The 24,116-nt window shown below is 37.9% G+C and overlaps 1 protein-coding gene across 1 annotated transcript in view; it reads right to left on the bottom strand.

The window, feature by feature from the left end:
* Positions 1 to 24,116, bottom strand: part of PIGN (phosphatidylinositol glycan anchor biosynthesis class N) — a 103,351-nt gene that overhangs the window by 33,887 nt on the left and 45,348 nt on the right. Inside the window, exons 18-20 of the mRNA XM_049782098.1 lie at positions 22,251 to 22,356; positions 18,937 to 19,045; positions 11,979 to 12,081 (exon numbers count right to left, since the gene is read on the bottom strand). Of these exons, the coding sequence (XP_049638055.1) occupies positions 11,979 to 12,081; positions 18,937 to 19,045; positions 22,251 to 22,356 (318 nt within the window). The remainder of the gene's footprint in view (positions 1 to 11,978; positions 12,082 to 18,936; positions 19,046 to 22,250; positions 22,357 to 24,116) is intronic.

The following is a 24,116-nucleotide window of genomic DNA, read 5'->3' as shown; positions in this document are numbered from 1 at the left end:
GGGCCACACCCGGCGGTGCTCAGGGGTTACTCCTGGCTGTCTGCTCAGAAATAGCTGCTGGCTGGCATGGGGGACCATATGGGACACTGGGATTTGAACCAACCACCTTTGGTCCTGGATCAGCTGCTTGCCCAACCACCTTTGGTCCTGGATCGGCTGCTTGCAAGGCAAACACCGCTGTGCTATCTCTCCAGGCCTGAGGTACATTTTCTTTAAAGAAAAAAAGGTAAGCAGAAAAAATATCCTGTGTCTCTCTCATCTCTATAGCAGGTCCAAATTCCAGTGTCTGCTGAATGGACAAAACAAGATCAAACAAGATACTGTGTTGACAGGAAACCTGGACTTCTCCTTTAATTCGTTCAACTACTAAATTCTATTTCAAGTGGCACTATTTTCTAAAACTGAAAAACTGAAGTACACAAAGCCCTTAAAATTCTATCATTGACCATCAAAGTAAAATGCTAAAGTGTGGGCAGCAAGAAGACATTTATATCTGAGAAAGCACACACATATTTATGTCTGAGAAAGCACACAGATTTATACTTGAGAAAGCATACACAAATCACTTAGTACATGACATGTAGGCTGTCTAAGAATACAAACAGACAATATCAGTAGTAAAAAAATGTCAGAAAATGAGGCTGGAGTAATAGTACAGTGGGTAGGGAATTTGCCTTGCATGCAGCTGACCCACATTTGAACAGCAGCATCCTATGTGGTCCCAGAACCTGCCAGGAACAATTTCTGAGTGCAGACCCACAAGTAACCACTGAGCGCAGCTGGGTATGGCCCAAAAAACAAACAAACAAAAAAGTTATCTCTGAGTATAGAATTGATTACCACCAGGTCTGGCCCCAAAACAAAAAGTAAAAACAATTTAAAAATTAAAGAAAAGCACATACTATGAATATATTAAAAATAAGATTCATCATTGGTTGTTAGTAATATTAACTAATGCTATTGTGTCATTGTTCTTAAGACAATTTATTTTTAAACAATTTATACTCTATGGATCACCATCCTATACTGCATTTAAGATGTAAAGAAAGGGGCTGAGAAATAGCACAGCAGTAGGGCATTTGTCTTGCACACAGCCAATTCAGGATGGATGGCAGTTCGAATTTCAGCATCTCATATGATCCCCTGAGCCTGCCAGGAGCGATTTCTGTGTGCAGAGCCAGAAGTAACCCCTGAGTGCCAACAATTGTGACTCAAAGACCAAAAAAAAAAAAAAAAAAAAAAAGAAGAAGAAGTAAAGAAAGGAAATAAACTATGTGCATAAAAACAACTCAAAATATTATTTATGCTAATTAAAAGTAGAAATTGATTTTAAAAATGGGAAAGAATAGCACAAGTAAACTAAGGTGCACTCACGTCACAAAAAACAAAACAAAACTATGTATTTGAAGTAAATGACGAATTAGATGGCACAGAGACACAACAGAATACTACTAGGTCATCAGACAGGATAAAGTCACGATATCTTCTGGAGGGACCCAGAGAGTAACATGGTGAGTTATTAAAAAGTTAGAGAGAAAGGGACAGAAACAGAATGATGCCTCTCATATGTGGGACATAAAGAAACATAATGGTAGAATAATGAAAACCCAAAGACAATGAAACCAAAGAATAAGAGAACTGGTAGTCAGTAGAAAACATGCTACTTGAGGGTGCTGGAGGATTTCATGGGGGGTGGGGGGGAGGGGAGAAGACACGCCTAAAGTGGAGGAAAGCATTTGACCAGGAGAGGAGAGGCTGCTGAGAGGTGGCAGAGAGTTGTCTATGAAAACCCATCAGCAACAGTACTGGAAACCACACTGCAGAAATGTATATAAATATATAAGCACCCTTTGTATTAGCAAACTGAGGGGTTGCAAATGGGGGTGGAGGAAGGCCTTGGTGGCAGAAGTGGACGCTGTGAAGGGATTGGTGTTGAAATATGCCTGCAACCCCATCGTGAATAACTTTGCAATTTCACAGAGAATATCTAAAAATATTTTTAAAAAGTAAATATATGATGATTAGGAAACGAATGAATCATCAGGGAAAATGAAGGTAAGTAGAAAAAAAATACAAAACCATCAAGAGACTATGATTAATACCATGATAAGTACAGTGGTAAGAAAGGAACATCAACAAGAAAGTTAGGTTTAATGAATGATGTTCCCCCATATTCTACTTTCCAAAACGTAATTATGCTATTTTTACTACGATTTAAAAAAAAAAAAAAGTAACTTTTGAAAAACAAAGATTTAGAATGCCTGCATCTTCCATGCTCTTTAAAAAGATAAAAGAAAAAGATAGATACTGAGTCAAACAGGTTTTAAAAATATTTTTTAAATATTTAAACATTTTTTTAAATTTTAAAAATATCTGCAGCTTTATATGCAGAATTCCTTCCTACTTACAAAAACAAATTCCATTGCTGTACAAGGAGAGCTACTGAACTACTGATTTATTTTAAAACTCTTCTAGAAACTATAAACCACGATCACTTTCTTTTGAAAAATGGAGAGGAATAAATCTGATAGACTATCTGCCTATGGGATTTTCTTTCTTTAGACAATCAATATCTTATAATAAATATGCATGACTAAATTAATAAACTGAAATACCAATAAAATGTCACCCTGGGTTCCCAGTGTGCATGATAAAAACCTTACTCAATCAAAATCCACTAGTTCGGTCTCTGTGCTAATTGAACTTGGCTGAAAAGGCCTTTCGCTTTGTGTTACAGTTTGCTAAGAGGAGGAACAATATCAACAAAATCTCAGAAGTAAATGTTAACCAACTTAAAACTATTTTCAAGTAACTCCTATTTGCATAACCATAATTAAATGCTGATTAAAACAGAATCTTTTGTTATTCATTCAAACAATGATACATTGTTAGAATTTAGGATTACTTTTATGTTCTTTCCACAGGGTAGTAAAACTGTACTTCTTTCAAATATCTTGTACTTCTGTTTATTCATTTATTTGCAGAAAACTCTGGATTGTCAAAAATGGTGACGTGGAACAAACAATAATAGGTGGTTCGTTTTTGCAAACGGATATGACACTGAAAAACGTACTAACTGAAGTTATTGAACTTTGTGCTCATCATGCTACCCCTACTGAATTGTTCTGCAAAGGAAAATATGCTCTTTCATGTGGAGCTATATGTATTTCAAAGTACATTAACTAACAAGGTCATATTGATAATTGATGTTGCAAATTTAGGGTAAAATTTTATATCACATCTTAAACTTGGTGTGTTTATATAATCTTTTTTGGTATCTTCATAAATAATAAATTGATTAAAGTACTACATTACTTATACTCACTGTAAGTTACTTTAAAACTTACTCTACATTATGAAATTTTATTTATTCATTTTTCATTGGGGAGGGCTCACTGAGTGGGACTTCCAGGGCTTTGTAGCTCTAGAGATTTATCTGGGTCCTTGCAAGGTCAAGACATGTGCTCTACTACTTCAGTTGCATTACAGGCTCTGTAATATTGTTTTACTCAAAATTCAACTTTAACTGTCCTTCCTCCCTCCTTCTCTTCACCTGTCCATCCTTCCATCCTTTCTTCTTTTTTTGGAGGGGGAGGGCACACCTGGTGGTACTCAGTGATTACTCCTAACTCTACACTTAGGAATCACTCCTAGCTGGCTCAGGGGACTATCTGGAATACTGGGGATCTAACCCAGGTCCACTTCATACAAGGCAAGGGGTTTTACCGCTGTAATATACTTGTATTTTTGAATATACTACACATTGTTTAAAATTCTGCTACTGTTTTAGAATTAGAATATTTTTAAAAAAGATTATTAAATGACTATGTAAGAGTTCACACATCATCTCTCTCTCTCTCCCCCTCAAGCATTTACTTCCTTAAGGCAACGGCTGATCACAATCGCTTAATAAAATCCAACATGATGGGTTTAGAACAGATATAGTTCTATCATCTGTCTTCTATTTAAATGTAAAATGTGTGCACATAACCTCTCTATATATTCTGATAAATTCAATTACAACTACACGATTTAAGCAGAAATTTTACCAATAAACATCAAAGGGGTGAACAGAGCTTAAGATCCTCTTGTGTTTATAATTTTGAACAAGAAAATGCCAACAGGCTTCAAGCTTTATTTGAAAGTTCAAAGTCCTAAGTCAAAAAGCAAACCCATCTTAATTTTTTATTTAAAACCCAGGTGAACATGGTCATGCTGCTTCTATTACATCTTCAAAGTTTCATCTCTGAATTTGTTACACAAGAAGAGAAGAGGTATGCAGAACTTTGTTTTAAAAAAGCCATCCATGGGCTGTAGCAATAGTGCAGTGGTAGGGTATGTGCCTTGCACATGGCTGACCCAGGAAGGACTAAGGTTCGATCCCCAGGCCTCCCATATGGTCCGCCAAGCCAGGAGTGATTCTGAACAAACAGCCAGAAGTAACCCCTGAGCATCACCAAATGTGGTCCCCCACTCCCCCAAAAAAGCCATCCAAAAATAAATAAATAAATAAATATTAAAAAAGAAGGCAATTAAAAAAAAAAAGAAGGCGACTGAGTGCCCCACAGGACTATCTTCTATTCAGAAGAAAACTCCTGCTATCAAGGGTACTTGGAAAATTGGGGTCTAGTCTGAAAAGAATTTTAGAACATCCTTCTAATTCTAAAATAGAACAATTAAATTTCCCAAAGAGTGAATCCTAAACTTAGACACCAAGTGGTTTTTACAAAATCACGTAAAATGGAAACAGTAGATGTTGTTCCCATCTTGATGAGTCCATTAAGGAAACTGGGATCAAAAGACTCTATTGGGGTCAAATTTCAAAATTTGAATGGCTGGTCATTTGATTTGTCTATTGTATTCAAGTTTGCTTAGAATATGTGCATTTCTCATCCTAATATTAATCTATGAAAGCATAAAATTGAAAAAACAACCTCAAAAGCAAGTTGAGAATTCTTTTCTAAGACTTGAGAGTAGGGAGCCAACTGATAGGAAAGGGGCGCTATAGGAAGGAAATAAGATTGGAAAGGGGGCCGGAGAGATAGCATGGAGGTAAGGCATTTACCTTTCATGCAGAAGGTCATCGGTTCAAATCCCGGAGTCCCATATGGTCGCCCGTGCATGCCAGGAGCAATTTCTGAGCACGGAGCCAGGAAAAACCCCTGAGCACTGCCGGGTGTGACCCAAAAACCACAAAAAAAAAAAAAAAAAAAAAAAAAAGATTGGAAAGGGATAATAGTTGGGGGAAAGAATGGTTGAGAAATGCTACTGGAGAGAATGCTTCAGGATCCATCTTAAAGTCAGATGCCAGTCTCTTGGTTAAAAAGAAAATTTCTTTTTTTTTTTTGTTTTTTTTTGGGTCACACCCGGCAGCACTCAGGGGTTACTCCTGGCACTATGCTCAGAAATCGCTCCTGGCAAGCACAGGGCACCATATGGAATGCCAGGATTCGAACCACTATCCTTCTGCATGAAAGGCAAACGCCTTACCTCCATGCTATATCTCCAGCCCCATCGAAAATTTCATTCTTAAGTAAAAATATTTTCAATAGCTTTGGGAAGGAAGAGAGATGGGATTAAAAAAAAAAAAACAGGAAAAATATTCAGAACTTTAAATGAAAAGATTATTTGGACAATGATACTTGTCAAATTTAAAACATAAAGCATTATGTTCAAATACGAAACGAGAGCAAGGTATAATTGAAAAACATGAAAGGAGGGCCGAAAAGGGCCCAGAAAATTCGCTCTCCCAGAGGCTCCAGAAGAGCACAGCCACTCTGCTTCGCTATGCGGCCATGCGCTCTTTCTAATGAAAGAACATCACTGCAACAAGAAGAAAAAATCACACTAGAACTGTGCTGGATCACTGAGGCCCAGCATTTCTCTCCAACTGTCTTCTCTGCTGCGTGCTTGGGCCTAAGATTTGATCCTGTGTGAGGCTTCATCCAGGGAGGGCTCCCCTTACTTGGAGGCGAGTAGACCCACCCAGAAAGGGCGGAGCCAGAGGAGCATGGCCCCACACATCATTTAGCCAATGAATACCACCATAACACATAGAAAAACCCAAAATACAAGTGTGACAATGGGGAAACAATGCAGGCCAGCATCAGACATAGAGAATGAAAATGACAATTCTGATGAACAGAAAACGGCCAACCAACTAATCAGTCTCTCAGATAAGGAGTTTAGACAAAAAATATGGAAGATGCTCAAAGAACTCAAAGAAAACATGGATCGAGTTGAACAGAACACTAATAAGAACCAAGAAAATATGAAGACAGAAATCAGAAAACTCCAAACTGAAATAACAGGTCAAATAACAGGCCTGAAAAACTCAGTAAACAAACTGAATGACAAAATGGATAAGTTCTCCAACAGAGTAACAGAAGCTGAGAATAGAATTAGTGCTATGGAAGATGAGATAAATAATAACTTCATACAGCGGGAGATTGAAAAAAAAAAAACTTAAAGCAAATGAACAGACAATGAAAAAATTAGTCAAAGAATGTGAACAGATGAAAATAGAAGTCTATGATAAGCTCAACAGAAACAACTTAAGAAACATTGGAGTCCCAGAAACCCAGGAAGAAAATTTCCAGGAAGAATCAACGGTCAAGAACATCATTAAAGAGAAACTTCCAGAGCTAAAGAATATATGCGATCAAATCCTGCATGACTGAAGAGTACCAACCAAATGAGACCCCAGAAAAAATACCCCAAGGCACATCCTAGTCACAATGACGAATCCCACAGATAGAGACAGAATTCTGAAAGCAGCAAGATCAAAAAGGGAAATTACATTCAAGGGAACATCCTTGAGATTTACAGCAGGCCTGTCACCAGAAACACTCAAGGCCAGAAAGCAGTGGTGGGACATAGTGACAAAACTCAATGAAATAAATGCTTCGTCTAGAATACTGTACCCAGCAAAACTCACTTTCAGTTTTGATGGAAGAGTACATGGTTTCACAGACAAGCAACAGCTCAGAAACTTTACAGACTCAAAACCAGTCTTAAGAGAAAAACTGAAAGACCCAATTTAGAGACAAGACTGACCGAAAGACACACCAAACTTCAATATAAAGATGGCATTAAATCCCAGGACAATTCTTTCTCTCAATGTCAATGGACTAAATGCACCAGTTAAGAGACACAGAGTGGCTAAATGGATCAAAAAACACAATCCAAAATTCTGCTGCCTACAAGAAACGCACCTGAATAGTCAGAACAAACAGACTAAAAATAAAAGGCTGGAGGAAAATTATCCAAGCAAACAACACCCATAAAAGAGCTGGAGTGGCCATACTAATATCAGATGATGCAAACTTTATACTCAGGAAAGTTGTAAGGGACAAAGATGGACATTTTGTATTAATCAAGGGATATGTACAACAGGAAGAAATCACTCTCCTAAACATATATGCACTGAATGAGGGGCCAGCAAAATATTTAATACAATTGTTGACAAATCTGAAAAATAATATCAATAACAACACAATAATTGTGGGGGACCTCAACAAGGCTTTATCAACACTGCATAGGTCAACCAGACTGAAACCCAACAAGAATATACTAGACCTAAGAAGAGAAATGGAAGAAAGAGGCCTAGTAGATATATATAGGACACTCGATCCCCAGAAACCTGAATACACATTTTTCTCCAATGTACATGGGACATTCTCCAGAATAGACTACATGCTGGCACATAAAAAATACTTCCATAATATCAAGAGGATAGAAGTTTTTCAGGCTATCTTTGCTGACCACAAAGCTCTGAAATTATATATGAATTCCAAAGGGACACAGAAGAAAAACTTTAACACCTGGAAGTTAAACAGCCTCATACTGAATAACCAGTGGGTTCAAGATAAAATCAAAGAGGAAATCAAAACTTTCCTAGACACAAATGATAATAAAGACACAAACTCGGGCCCGGAGAGATAGCACAGCGGCGTTTGCCTTGCAAGCAGCCGATCCAGGACCAAAGGTGGTTGGTTCCAATCCCGGTGTCCCATATGGTCCCCCGTGCCTGCCAGGAGCTATTTCTGAGCAGACAGCCAGGAGTAACCCTGAGCACCACCGGGTGTGGCCCAAAAACCAAAAACCAAAAAAAAAAAAAAAAAAAAAAAAAAAAGACACAAACTATCAGAACTTATGGGATACAGCAAAAGCAGTACTGAGAGGAAAATGTATAGCTTTGCAAGCACACATCAGGAAGGAAGAAGGAGTCTACCTGAATAGCTTAATGATACAGCTCATAGAATTAGAAAGTGAGGGCCCAGAGAGATAGCACAGCAGTGTTTGCCTTGCAAGCAGCCGATCCAGGACCAAAGGTGGTTGGTTTGAATCCCTGGTGTCCCATATGGTTCCCCGTGCCTGCCAGGAGCCATTTCTGAGCAGACAGCCAGGAGTAATCCCTGAGCAACGCTGGGTGTGGCCCAAAAACCAAAAAAAAGAATTAGAAAGTGCTCAACAAAAGGACCCGAAAATAGGGAGACAGAAGGAAATAACAAAGCTGAGAGCAGAAATCAACGAAGTGGAAACCCAAAAAACAATCCGAAAGATCAACGAAAGCAGAAGTTGGTTCTTCGAAAAAATAAACAAGATTGATAGACCATTAGCAAAACTAACAAAGACAGAGAGAGAGAAACTTGATAACTCGTATTAGAAATGAAAAAGGGGAGATCACTACCGATATTGCAGAGATTCAAAGGATAATCAGAAACTACTTTGAGAAACTCTATGCCACTAAAAATGAGAACCTGGAAGAAATGGATAAATTCTTAGACTCTTATAACCTCCCACGGTTGAATAAAGAGGATGTAGCATATCTAAACAACCCCATCACTATTGATGAAATTAAAATGGTAATCAAATGCCTGCCCAAAAACAGAAGCCCAGGCCCAGATGGATTCACTAATGAATTCTTTCAAACTTTCCAAGAGGGACTACTACCAATCCTGGCAAGACTTTTTCATAAATCGAAAAAAATGGGAACACTTCCAAATAGCTTTTATGAAGCCAACATCACCTTGATACCTAAACCAGATGCTACGAAAAAAGAAAATTACAGACCAATATCGCTGATGAATGCAGATGCAAAGATCCTCAACAAAATCCTGACAAATAGGATTCAATGCCTCATTAAGAAGATCATCCACTACGATCAAGTAGGTTTCATCCCAGGAATGTAAGGATGGTTTAACATCTGTAAATCTATCAACATAATACACAACATCAACAATAAGAAAAATAAAAATCACATCATCATATCAATAGACGCAAAGAAAGCATTTGATGAAGTCCAACACCCATTCTTGATCAAAACTCTCAGCAAGATGGGAATGAAAGGAACCTTTCTCAATATAGTTAAGGCCATCTACCACAAGCCAGTGTCAAATATTGTCCTCAATGGAGAAAAACTAAAAGCCTTCCATCTAAATTCTGGCACAAGACAAGGCTGTCCTCTCTCACCACTCCTATTCAACATAGCACTGAAAGTACTCGCTATAGCAATTAGGCAAGAAAAAGATATCAAGGGAAGCCAGATAGGAAAGGAAGAAGTCAAGCTCTCACTGTTTGCAGATGACATGATACTCTACTTAGAAAACCCTAAAGACTCTACCAAAAAGCTTCTCAGAACAATAGACTCATATAGCAGGGTGGCAGGCTACAAAATTAACACACAAAAATAAATGGCCTTTCTATACACCAATAGTAATAGGGAAGAAATGAACATTAAGAAAACAACCCCATTCACATTAGTGCCACACAAACTCAAATATCTTGGAGTCAAGTTGACAAAAGACATGAAGGACCTATACAAAGAAAACTATAAAACTCTGCTCCAAGAAATAAGAGAGGACACACAGAAATGGAAACACATACCCTGCTCATGGGTTGGCAGGATTAACATCATTAAAATGGCAATACTCCCCAAAGCATTGTACAGATTTAATGTGATCCCTCTAAAGATACCCATGACATTCTTCAAAGAAGTGGATCAGGCACTTTTGAAATTCATTTGGAACAATAAACACCCTCGAATAGCCATAGCAATTATTGGGAAAAAGAATATGGTTGGCATTACATTCCCCAACTTTAAACTGTACTACAAAACAATAGTTATCAAAACAGCTTGGTATTGGAATAAAGACAAACCCTCAGATCAGTGGAATAGACTTGAGTACTCAGAGAATGCTCCCCAGACATACAATCATCTAATCTTTGATAAAGGAGCAAGAAGTCCTAAATGGAACAAAGAAAGCCTCTTCAACAAGTGGTGTTGGCACAACTGGCTAGCCACTTGCAAAAAAGCAAACTTAGACCCCCAGCTAACATCATGTGCGAAGGTAAAATCTAAATGGATTAAAGACCTTGATATCAGACCTGAAACCATAAGGTATATAGAACAACACGTAGGTATAACACTCCATGACACTGAGGCTAAAGGCATCTTCAAGGAGGAAACTGCACTCTCCAAGCAAATGAAAGCAGAGATTAACAGATGGGAATATATTAAGCTGAGAAGCTTCTGCACCTCGAAGGAAATAGTGCCCAGGATTAAGAGCCATCCACTGATTGGAGAAACTACTCACCCAATACCCATCAGATAAGGGGCTAATATCCAAAATATACAGGGCACTGACAGAACTCTACAAGAAAAAAACATCTAATCCCATCAAAAAATGGGGAGAAGAAATGGACACTTTGATAAAGAAGAAATACAAATGGCCAAAAGGCACATGAAAAAATGCTCCACATCACTAATCATCAGGGAGATGCAAATCAAAACAACTATGGTTACCACCTCACCTCACAGAGACTGGCACACATCACAAAGAATGAGAACAAGCAGTGTTGGCAGGGATGAGGTGAGACAGGAACTCTTAGCCACTGCTGGTGGGAATGCCGACTAGTTCAACCTTTCTGAAGAGCGATATGGAGATTCCTCCAAAAACTAGAAATTAAGCTCCCATATGATCCAGCTATACCACTCCTAGAAATATACCCTAGGAACACAAACATACAATACAAAAACCCCTTCCTTACACCTATATTTATTGTAGCGCTATTTACCATAGCAAGACTCTGGAAACAACCAAGATGCTCTTCAACAGATGAATGGCTAAAGAAACTGTGGTACATATACACAATGGAATATTATGCAGCCATCAGGAGAGATGAAGTCATGAAATTTTCCTATACATGGATGTATATGGAATCTATTATGCTGAGTGAAGTAAGTCAGAGAGAAAGAGAAAGACGGAGAATGGTCTCACTCATCTATGGGTTTTAAGAAAAATGAAAGACATTTCTCAACAATTTTCAGAGACATAAGAGAGGAGGGCTGGACGTTACAGCTGACCTCATGAATCTCACCACAAAGAGTGATGAGTTTAGTTAGAGAAATAACCACATTGTGAACTATCCTAACAATGAGAATATATGAGGGAAATGGAAAGCCTGTCTAGAGTACAGGTTGGGGTGGGGAGGTGTGGAAGGATATTTGGGTCATTGGTGATGTGAATGTTGCACTGGTGATGGGGGGGTGTCATCTGATATAACTGAAACCCAACCACAATCATGTTCGTAACCAAGGTGTTTAAATAAAAAATATATATAAAAAAAAAAGAAAAACATCAAAGGAATGAGCAAAAAAATAACATTTTAAATACAAAGGACCTGAAAGAAGTCCACAAACAAACACAATTTACTACCACAATATTCTTACATGTCATGGTAGCAATGTGATCTTTTAGTAATTTTAGGAAACAAAGAGAAAGAAGAAAAAGAATACTAAGACCACAAGTTGACAATATATATTTTTACAGAGTAGAGAACAGAAATATAAACAACCTGTCCTTAAGACTTATACAATGTTTTCCATTTCTAAGAATTAATACTCACAGGTAGACATGAGAGCACATTATTTAAAACTTGCTACTAAAATTAATCAAAGTGTAGAAAGTTCATACCCAGTGCTTAGAAGCAAGTAGGTTGACATCAAGGCTAGAAAGATGCTGAAGAGTCGTTCAAAGAGCATCGTGGAACTCAGGAGTGGCACCAGGAAGGAAGAGGCTGCATTGGAACAAACCACAGGAGAGTGAACACAAGAAGTATAGGTAGCACTCAGTCAGTTACTGCAACTGTTGTTACCTCTTGGCCTGACTTGCAGGTACTTGCCCACATCATTTCTGGGAGAAAATTCAAACTTCACACTCTTAATTAAACTTCTGTTTATTTTGAACTGCATTTTAGCTTAGTTTTAATTTATTTTTTTAAAAAAACATTTATTTGGGCCAGAGATATAGCATGGAGATGGGGTGTTTGCCTTGCATGCAGAAGGATGGTGGTTCGAATCCCGGCATCCCATATGGTCCCTGAACCTGCCAGGAGCGATTTCTGAGCATAGAGCCAGAAGTAACCCCTGATCACTGCCAGATGTGACCCCAAAACAAACAAACAAACAACAACAACCACACACACACATATATACATTCATATATATATATATATTAAGGTTTGGGGCTAAAACCAGCAGAGTTCAGGGGTTACTCCTGGCTTTATGCTCAGAAATCGCTCCTGGCAGGCTCGGGGAACCATGTGGGATGCCAGGAATTGAACCCCTGTCCATCCTGGGTCAGCCTTGTGCAAGATAAATGCCATACCACTATGCTATCACTCTGGCCCTCAGTTTTAATTTATAGTCCACATTCTTCACTTTAATATGAATTCACAAGTAAATAATGTTATTTTTCAAAAAACATTTAAAAATAATAACTACTTAAGATTCAATGACTTTTCTCTTTTTTGGGGAGGGGGGGTTTGGGTCACACCCGGCAGTGCTCAGGAGACCATATAGGATGCCAGGATTTGAACCACCATTCTTCTGCATGAAAGGCAAATGCCTTTACTCCATGCCATCTCTCCGGCCCGTCTTTTTTTTTTTTTTTTTTTTTTTAAATGGTTTTTGGGTCATACCCAGAAGTGTTCAGAGGTTACTCCTGGCTCTATGCTCAGAAATCACTCCTAGCAGACTCAGGGGACCATATGGGATGCCGGGATTGGAACCACCGACCTGCATGCAAGGCAAACGCCTTACCTCCATGCTATCTCTCCGGCCCCAATGATTTTTCTCTTAACTAAGCATCTCTTTCAAAGACAATTGCCCCCTCCCCAAATTTATTTGTCTTAACCCTTTTCTCCCCTAAGTTTTCACATTGTAAGATCACATCGCATAGATCACTAAGAAAATCAGTATATATAATTATACGTACATAAAAATGTATATATACTGATTATATGTAATGTATAATATAAAATCAGCATATCTATATATCAGTATATAAATATATATGTGTATACATGTCTATCTATCTATCTATCTATCTATCTATCTATCTATCTATCTATCTATCTATCTATCTATCTATCTATCTAAAGGTATTCCCCATATATGAGAGGTGTAGGAGAAATTTTGATAGTAGAAGTAGTCTTGCTCTCCAGGATAAGAAATCAACAACTTCTATTAGAGGAAATCTTCAAAAGGGAAAAATACACTTTTTTTTTTTTTTTTGGTTTTTGGTTTTTGGGCCACACCCGGCGGTGCTCAGGGGTTACTCCTGGCTGTCTGCTCAGAAATAGCCTCCTGGCAGGCACGGGGGACCATATGGGACACCGGGATTCGAACCAACCACCTTTGGTCCTGGATCGGCTGCTTGCAAGGCAAACACCGCTGTGCTATCTCTCCGGGCCCGAAAAATACACTTCTAATTCCAATCCAAATCTATTTTGGAAAGAAACCTTGAGAGATGATGACCTGGAATGAAATCCTTGTAAAATCACTTATAACAACAACAATAAGTTGGTTAACTCATTTAAACAGCAGTCTCCCTTTGTCAAGTTTAGATGACATTTTAAAAAAATTTTGTGAGGTTTAAATCTAAACCTATAAAATGCTTCCTGAGCACAGTTCCTAGGATCTAGTCAGTGCTTTGTAAATGTCATCTTTTATCACTAGCTCAGCACCTACTAATAGCTCCAACAATGCATGAAATGTAAAGACAATCTCACTAAAAATGAAATCAGACTAGAGTCAGGACAGAGGACCAAGAGGTAGGACAGACCTTGCAGCTCTTGCTTTGGTCCCCAGGGTAGTGCACGACAGACCTTCTAATCCTCTCAGCACTGCTAAGACCTCTAAGCACAGAGCTAGGATCTAGTTGAAAACTCTAAAAACTGGGCCAGAATGGTAGCTCAGCAGTAGAGTATTTGCCCTTGCATGCGGCTGACACAGGACAAACCTTGGTTCGATCCCCAGTGTCCCATAGGGTTCCCCAAACCAGGAGCAATTTCTGAGCTATAGCCAGGAGTAACCACTAGGTAGCACTTTTATCATAACAATGTGAATAAATGAGGGAAGTAGAAAGCCTATCTAGAATAGGTGGAGGTGGGGTGGGGAGGAGGGAGATTTGGGACATTGGTAATGGAAATGTACAACTGGTGAAGGGGGATGTTCTTTACATCCACAATCATGTTTGTAATCAAGGTGTTTAAATAAAGATATTAATAAAAAAATTTTTAAAAGGGATAGTTGTGCAGTTTCAGTAGTGAAAGCTTGTGAACACTCTACATATAAAATTTGATTTAATCAAAAAGAATCGGAGAGGAAAAATATACCAAAAATACAAAGCAAACTAAAACAAAGAAAAAGACAGTTGTATTTCAAATGAACCCAGTAATTACAATGAAGAAAATGAAGGGAAGGACAAAAGTTGAGGGGGAAGAGAGAGGCAAGGAAGAGAAGCAAGCAAATGCAGGCGGAGGAGCATAATATTTAACCATAAACTTTCGGTCTCAGCTGGGTGGAGTGTGGAGGCAGAGTGTAAATAGCAAACATTCTGATTTATATTTAGTTAATTAAAATTGTATGGGTAAAACATTCTAAAATTATTTTAGCTTTATTATGTGCTTGGGAAAATAAATGTGTTATGTTGCTAGAAGCTAAGTTGTATATATGCATGTTTATGTGCACACAGAATATACATGCATGTACAATGTATGTGTCCATATGCAATCATGCATGTGTAAATAATATATATTTATGTTTTTCCTAATTCTTTCTATTGGAGGACAATGGAACAAAGCTACTCTAGTAGTGAAGAGTATGCTCAATGCTCAGCTCTTGGTCTCTAAAGGCCACTTATACAATATAAAAAACTCTGGATTCCTCGAGATACTTAATTCCAGACTGGGCCAGGGTGGAGAAAAGGTAAATTTTATGAAGTAAATGCCCTCTAAATACTCAGAAAGTAAGAATGTGTTCTACAAAATGATAATGGGCTATTTACAAGATAGCTGGAGGGTGTTCACTTTGGGCAACTTTCCGGTAAGTAGCACTGACCTATTAACAGAAACAAGTTAGAAACCTTTGAAAAAATAGCATCTTCGTGATCCACAACAATAATAATATATTAGTAAGTGGTGATTGAGTTAATAAGAAAGAAGAGAAGATTCTTTGAGGAGAATGTGGAAGCCCTTAAGCAAATGCAGCAGAGTTTGGAGCTATAAAGCCAACACTTGGCAGCCATCATAGCAAAGTCTAAAGAAGAGATGCCAACAATCTGGGGACTTGAGGGACACAGTAATTGTATATGGATTCTATCTTGTTTGTCTTAATGTTCTTTGGCTGAAAGTTCAAAGTTAAGATATCAGCAAGGGGACTTCTTCTGAGAATTATGTTATGGGTGATTATCCTTCCACTGTAACTTTACCTTGTCCTCTTTCTTTGCATCTTTGTTCTCATAATTAAAAATAAAAAATTATAAAAAAAAGAGGAGATGCCAAATATGGGGAGAAATTTTAATGAGAAAGATATCTGATTTTTTTGTGAGTATTTATACAGCTATTGTAAGGAGGAAGTAAACAGTAAACAAAAAAATCTGAATTATAGTATCTTGATTAAGTAGTGGAAATTATCATCCCCGGTGAAGGAGAGGTGGGAACCAAATGCCTCCAAATGTGACGAAGGACACAGCATCATGTTAGCAATGTCCTGGTCAATAGGCACCACCTCAATTTAATTATAAGAAAACAGCAGACAAGTACAGATTGAGTTAAGTCTACTGGAGGGGTGGCTGGGGCTAGTTATTGTCTTCAAAAATGTCAATGTCACAAAAGACAAGAAAGGAAAAGGACATTGCTAAGTCAAATTTCTAACATTAAGGATGGTAGAATAAACAAAATAATTTTATATGGACTCATACAAATACAGATAAAAGACAGCTGCAAAGGTAAAAGATTCTATTCAGTAATTCTGGTCAAAATGTTTTAAATAAGTGTGTGATGTATAAAAATAAATTCTGACTATTTTGTTTTGCTTATTCAATATAGTTTATCCTAAGGCATATTTTAAAAACTCCAGTATGAAACTGGGCTACATTGTAAGAACAAAATAATACATTACAGGAACTCAGCTGCTATATAAATATATAGGATATAGATATGTTATATCACCCGGTGATTTATATATATATTGCATATAATATATGCCCTGATTCTGTTCATTACCTGTCACATTTCTCTGTTTGCTATGTGTATGCTGAATATTTATAAAGTTGTGTGGTATAATTAAAAAATTTCCTTTTTTGTGGTCACACCGGTGACACTCAGGAGTTACTCCTGGCTATGCGCTCAGAAATTGCTCCTGGCTTGGGGGGCCATATGGGACGCTGGGGATAGAACCAAGGTCCATCCTGGATCAGCTGAGTGTAAAGCAAACTCCCTACCGCTGCGCTATTGCACCAGCCCCTAAAAAATTTCCCTTTAGTATTATAGCTACTAGTCATAATTTTTTATTTTCCTAGGGATCTGAAAAATTGACATGTCATATGAAAAGATCATTAAGTTCAGTATTATATCACTGAAAAGACAAGACTTGCACAGTCCTGTAGAATCCAGTCCAGGAGGGAGGGGAGATGGTCTCTCTACTACTCTCAGGGAACAAGAATAGTGCTAGAAACCTAACACATTATTTTATATTGAAGGAATAGCAATGAATGCTGTTCACATTGAAAGAACAAAATGACTAACTTCATTAATCAATATTAAAGGGAAATGCTCAAATAAAACAAAGCTTACTTAGTAAAAGTGAAGCTGTTTACTTATTAGTTTAAGAGGAATTGTGGGTCTCTGTCAAGCAGTACTAGGGCCATTCCTGGTTCTGTGCCCAGTAGTGACCTCTAGTGGTGTTCATGGGATTGAAACAAGGTCAGCAGCACACAAAGGCAAACACCTTAATCTCTATCTGTACTCCCTCTCTAGCCCTGATGTTATTTATAATGACAGCAGCTTCTGTCTAAGAATAATTCCACTGAAACTCCAGTCAAGGTGTTTGGGAAATGGAACATATAAAAATTTTAGGAGAAGCACATTTGTTCCTCATATTTCTAAGTCTGCATAAAGTAAGCCAAGGAAAACTATTCCTATCTCTTAATATTTCTCCTCTCTTTTTTTTTTTTGTTTTTGTTTTGAGGCCACACCAGGCAATACTCAAGGATTGCTCCTGGTGCTGCACTCAGGAATTATTTCTGGCGGTGCTCAGGGAATCATATGGGATGCCAGTTATTGAACCCATGTCAGATACATGCAAGGCAAGTGCCTCATTCACATGCTGTGTACTATTGCTCCAACCCCTATTCCTTTTTTTTTTCTTTTTTGGTTTTTGGGCCACACCGGGGATGCACAGGGGTCACTCCTGTCTATGCACTCAGAAATCTCTCCTGGCTTAGGGAACCATATGAGACGCCAGGGATCGAACCCAGGTCTATCCTAGGTCAGCCACATGCAGGGCAAATGGCCTACCACTGTGCTATCGCTCCAGCCCCTTCCTCCTCTTTTTTAAGATGTTCCAAGTACTTTTCTTTTCTCTAATAATAAACAATAAAATAATTTTTAAATATAAATGTTAAGTTACATGTCACATCACCCATAAGCACTACCAAGCATCTATCTTTTGTGAACTCAAAGCTTGCTCCTGGTTTTTTGTTGGAAGAGAAATTCTGGATTTTTACATTACATCTGTTTGCTTCCTGTGTGTATCCCAGCATTTTTCATTTAGGATACTAAAAAGAAAGATGTTTTGAAACATTTAGCTGGTTTTATAAAATATGTTAGGGTATGACTTATTTCTATTTTCAGCAAAGGAAATGAAGATCAATTTAACTGTTTCTCAGTCTCTCTGTCAGTACTAAAAATTTATGAGTTAACATAAAATTTTAGCACAGGAGCTGGGGAGATAGCACAAAAGGCTAGAGTGCAAGCTTTGCCTGTGGGAGTCCAGGGTTCAATCCCCATCACCACATCCTTCTCTGTGTTGCTGGGAGCTATCCCTGAGCACTGAGCTTCGAGCAGTCTCCAAACAAAACCCTCTTTTCTTTCACAATCACTTAGTCTTATCAACAATGAGCTGATAAATTGATATGACCCTTGTTATCGGGTCATAGTTTATTTAGTAATTCTTATTAACATGAAAGCTCAGAAAAGTTCTAATTTTCTTTTTTTTTTTTTTTTTTTTTTTTGAGTTGGAAATGGGATTAACTGGAAGCAGGTCAAGGTCACAGGGGCCTGGGGAACAGGAAAAGAAGATAGTAGGGAAAGGAGAGAGAGGGAGAGGGTGAAGAGGAAGGGGAAGGTAGGGAGGGAGAAGAAGGGAAGAAGAGAGGGAGGGAAAGAAAGGAAAGGAGGGAAGGGGAGCCAAAGGGAGTTCTAATTTTCTTAATCAGACTTCAGGACTAGTTACAAATAATAAATGCCTATTACTATTTCACTCCAGCTTCATTATTTCTTTCAACAATAACACTGTAAGATGCAAGTGAACCATTTTAAGATATGGCTGAATGCCATGTTAGCTTGTTTGACTTGACAGTCTCTTACCTAAGAGTACCCAGCTGACAATCTGATTGAGAGAAGGGAGTCCTTCTTTCCTGTCCAAACTACAATGGGTGCTATATACAACACACATAGAAAGCACCACGCTCAGGATCTACAAACAAAAACAAACCATTTGAATAACAGAGAAGATGTGAGAGACTAATTTACAGTAAAAGAATACTTGGAAAAATACTGGAACAATTGGTATCTGGTCAAAATGCCACTTAAATCCAACCAGCTCACCTTTCTGTATCTAGCTTACTCCTGAGCTAAGAGTTAGAACTCTTGAACCAATAAGCAAAGATCTTCCTTTATAAGCATGAAATAAGGCATTTCATTCTTTCAAGAGTCTGAAACACATATTATCACATTGTTTCTATTTGGAAACCTTCATGACTAACATAGGTTTCTTTGGTTTTGTTGAGGTAGTAGAGAGATTTAACCATACTCAGTGGTGCCAGAGATCAAACTCAGATCACAGCCATGTGCAAGACCAACATCTTACCTATTGTACTATCTCTAGAGCACTATGAAGGTTTTTTTAGACATGGAAGGGAAAATTTGGTTTAGTGTCTTCCAGTCTTGATTCACACCCAGTCATATACATTTATTCACTCAGCGCTCAGGCTGAGTGAATAATTCAGCCTGATGTATTATATAAAAACATATAAAAACACTTTTGGAGGGAATATACATAAATTCATATAGTATGGTCAAGCATGGTGCAAGGCTGTTGACCCTTTAATAGTGATGTCATTTTATGTGAACCTAACTGTTCATGTTATATGTGATGCTCCTTTGCGATACATGAAAATGAATGCTTATGAATCACAAACCTAAATTATTTACAATCTGACTCTTTAGAAAAAAGTTTGCTGGGCCCAGAGTGAAGCAAGTCACTTGTCCTCTTACAAACAATAGACCTGAGTTTAATCCTTAGTAACCCATATGATCCACTGAATCCCTCTAGGAGTGATCTATGAGCACAGAGACAAGGGTAAGGCTGAACAGCACCAGGTGTGGCCCCAAAACTGGAAAAAAAAACATTTTGCAGAACATGGAATAATAGGGTTAATTGCCATTTTAAGTAAACTCCAGAGGTTGGACAAAAGAAAAGAAAAGAAAAAAAGATGGGATGGGATGGGGGAATAAATGAATAAACTCTGGCTGTAAAAAGTAAACTTTTATGGAGATTAAATTAGAAACCTTCTTACCAGATCCTAGTGGTAGATGTACTCTGTTCTATAGTTTTAGTGATTTGAAGAAAAGGGATGGTCAATAAAGTTATAACAATCTCCTAGGATCCTTTTTACATTCTAATCCACATTTCAGATTGTTAAAATGTGAAGATGTATTGTGGCATCAATAAAGAAACATGATAGTGGAAGAATTAATGCAAATAGAAAAAATGTATAGAAAAAGAAATTTCAAAACAGATTTCCCTTAAACTCAGGGGTATTTCTAATAAAGTCTTTCAGAATTTTAACAAGTTATTCTTTGTCCTGATATTCAAAGGCATTCCCTCTGTCAAGGTATTCAATATTATAGATGAATTCTATCAAAGTTACTAGGGGATTAATTAAGTCAAACCAGCTAGCATAAAACTTAAAAAGAAAGCTAGGTTCTAATGGCTTGATGGGTCCTTCATGAAATATTTCTCCTCCTTTATATGTTCTCTGTAGCTCTGCAAGAATTAATTGGCATCTTATAAATGTTGTATGCTTTTATTTCAGAGTGTTCTTGGAAATACTACATTATCTCAGACTTGTTCTAGGGAAATTTTTTTAGAAGACTAATACTTTTTTTTTTTAGATTAAAAAAAATGTATGGTTCAAAAGGGGGAAAAGTGGCTCTCATTCTTATTTACAGAAAAGCCATCACTTTCCAGAATTGATATTATATAATTCCAATTCTCAGAACTCTATTAGATACTGTCTACTTTACAGATTATAAACAAACAGATGGGAGCTGGATCACTGAAAACCACACAGCAACTATACAGCATAAATGGAATGTGACACAATTTTGGAAAGACAAGTTCAAAGATATTTGCAGCAGACCAAAGCCAGCAGCAAGGTGAAGGTGTTTTTCTCCTAGGTCATTTGTCTAAATTCCAAGTCCGGTGATTTTTCATGTACACGTATTTGAAGGCTGCTCTCACTTTGAAGAAGTCTGTCTTTTTCTACCCAAGTGAGGACAACATAGCATGTCAGTTCAGAGATCTTGATGAGCTTTTGGTCAATACAAATATGACTGAAATCTCCTCATCCTGATCTCTAGGCTCTCCCTTCTTGATCTTTTTGCTATTTACACCTTTCTAAAAATCTGTTTCTGTGAAACCAGAGGACGCTCCACATCCTGACTTCATTGTTGGATATACAGATTCCAGGATCTTAAATACAGAAGCTTGATACCAACAACAGAGACTGTGTGAAAAATATAAGTGTGTTGGCACTACAGACAATGTCTTGGATTGGACGATCTAGCTTGCCTGGAGCCTAGAGTTGGTCTTGTGCCAGGAACCTTCAGGGGTCGGGTCTTTTTGTATTTAGGCCAAGGTTATTTCTTTCCATGTCCCTCATATTTTGGTGGGCCTATGCAAACAACAATTGCCACTCTAACACCATTTTTGCTGTGCTCCTTTGACTCTAATCCTTAAAAAGAACCCAGTTAAGATTTGAGGTCAACTTAAGCTAATATGCATGAATATGGAAATGTAAAAAAAAATGCTATGCCTGTAATGTTTAAGGAGTTATGTAAGTTTTATGGCTTTAGATTGCCTTGTGTGCTGTTAAGAAATATTATAGTGTGTTACAATCTTAATGTTCTTTGGATGAAATTTCAAAGTTGGGATATCAGCAAGGGGACTTCTGAGAATTATGTTATGTATTGTCCTTCCACTGTAACTTTACCTTGTCCTCTTTCTTTGCATCCTTGTTCTCATAATTACAAATAAAAAATTAAAAAAAATTGCTTTAAAAATATTAAAAAATTGAGAAAGTCAAAAAAAAAATAAAAAATAAAAATCTGTTTCTATAGAATATCTCACACAGAAAATGTTGTTGTCAGCTAAAACGTGCTGAGTAAGCACAGTGCAGCTTATGAATAACAGTTAAATACAACCATAAAAGACATGCCCTCCCACTGCCCAAAGTATTCCACCAGGAGTAATCCCTGAGCACAGATGCAGGAGTAAGCCCTGAGCACAGCCAACTATGACCAAAAACACAAACAAGCAAAAAAATAAAAGTAAACAAAAGCCCACAATATTTTGGTCTAACATTAGTAAAATAAAGTGATAAAAATCTTGCACTGACCTGCACAATATATAAATACAGCTCTTCATTTACAAAATCAAGTCTTCTTATGAGGGATGTTACAACAAATGAGGAGATCAGAAGAACCAGCAAGCCCGCACACATTCTGTTTTAAAAATATTATGCACAAGTTCAACCTGAGATAGATATTTACAGAGCACATAGCACATGGAAATTTCAGATATCTCATTCTAATGCACAGTCTCCCAGTTACTTTCATTCATCATGATGAGATATAATGGATGCAGAGAATTAATATGTAAAAATTCTCATAACTTTTTTTATAACTTTGCCTTTGTTCTGCCTGAAACAAATGTATTATGATCAATTGTGTCAACTATGTGATGTATTTTCTTTAAATAAATTTTAAAAAGTAAAGAAAAAATTCTCAGATAAAGGGAAAAAAAAAGGGGCCGGGCGGTGGCGCTAAAGGTAAGGTGCCTGCCTTGCCTGCGCTAACCTTGGACGGACCGCGGTTCGATCCCCCGGTGTCCCATATGGTCCCCCAAGCCAGGAGCAACTTCTGAGCACATAGCCAGGAGTAACCCCTGAGCATTCCCGGGTGTGGCCCAAAAACCAAAAAAAAAAAAAAAGGGAAAAAAAAAACTGTTGGATATATAGACATCCAGGAAATAAATACGTTTAGCTAGAAAGATATAGTCGGAGGAGAGTGGTTAAAAAGGTGATTTAGGGGCCCTTATTTACTAATTACTGGGACTCAGACACCCTTAGAGAATGCCCTATTGGTGGCATTTACTGTTTTATTGGCCTTCTATCCCAGAAGACATTCAAAGACTTTTGCATTAGCTACTCCAGGATCCTCTAATATGGAAAGGCCTATCTAGGTTAGATTAGCATAGAGAGGCAACTGTGTGTTAACTTTTGTTCTACTTCCTGTGTTTACTGAATAGGTGAAGAACAAACAGGCTCAGTGCTAGTGACTTTGAGCTTCCTGACCCCACACTTTTCTCTCTTATGTCTGTCTCCTTTTCTTAAGTCTTGCTGCACCCCTGCTTCAGACTCATTCACCTGGGGCTGGTCCCCATAAGATACCCTAACGATGGGACTATTGTAAATTCTCACAATATTTAATATTTTTATACATACTAAATACAAAGATATCTAGCATGAGTTGAACAAATTCACAGAAAAATAGGAGAGATGACAGAACAGATATATCAGTGTCAACCACATGTTTCCTGACTCCAAGCTTTCACACATCTAAAAGGACCTACATCTGTGATGCTCAAGGTTTCCAGCAGAACAAACAGCTTCTTTCTATCACTGAACTTAATCCTCCTATCAGTGCTCTCGCTCACAGAGGGTTAACAAAGGAAGAAGGCAGGTGAGGTGTGCAGATGAAGAATAAAACAAATAATTCTCCCCTGAAGCAGCAGGTGCAGTCGGTTCCTGAATGTGAGAGATTAGTGTGCTAATGTAGAGCTCTCTTTCTCACCTCCTAAAAACCAAGGCAACATCCACCCATGAAATCATATTGAGGACAAAAATGGGAACCTAGCAAGGAAATCCTCAGGATAAAAAAAGCTGATTGACATTATTTTTCTGTGCATTTCTTTTTAAATTAATAAAAGTTTAGCTGGAACCTCCTAGGTAAATGTCAGGGGCCCTAGGACTGCACAGAGAAACACTGCCCAGCTGTGGGAGCCTGAAGGGGTCACTGCTCAGACCAGCAAGTCAGGGTCACTGTGGCCCATGGCTCTGGAGACCACCAGAGTATACCCAGCAGCAGTGAGTGCCCAATAGTATCATGATGCCCAGGGGTCAGGGGAAGTGCACTGGATGACAGAGAGCAAACTCAGGGTCTTAAGTTTTGCAGGCATGTACTATACCCCTGTGAGTTCTGTC

This window comes from Suncus etruscus, chromosome 10 (genome assembly GCF_024139225.1).
Source record: "Suncus etruscus isolate mSunEtr1 chromosome 10, mSunEtr1.pri.cur, whole genome shotgun sequence".
NCBI lineage: Eukaryota > Metazoa > Chordata > Mammalia > Eulipotyphla > Soricidae > Suncus > Suncus etruscus.
The sequence above is the reverse complement of the archived record's forward strand: the minus strand, read 5'-3'. Positions and strand labels throughout refer to the sequence as shown.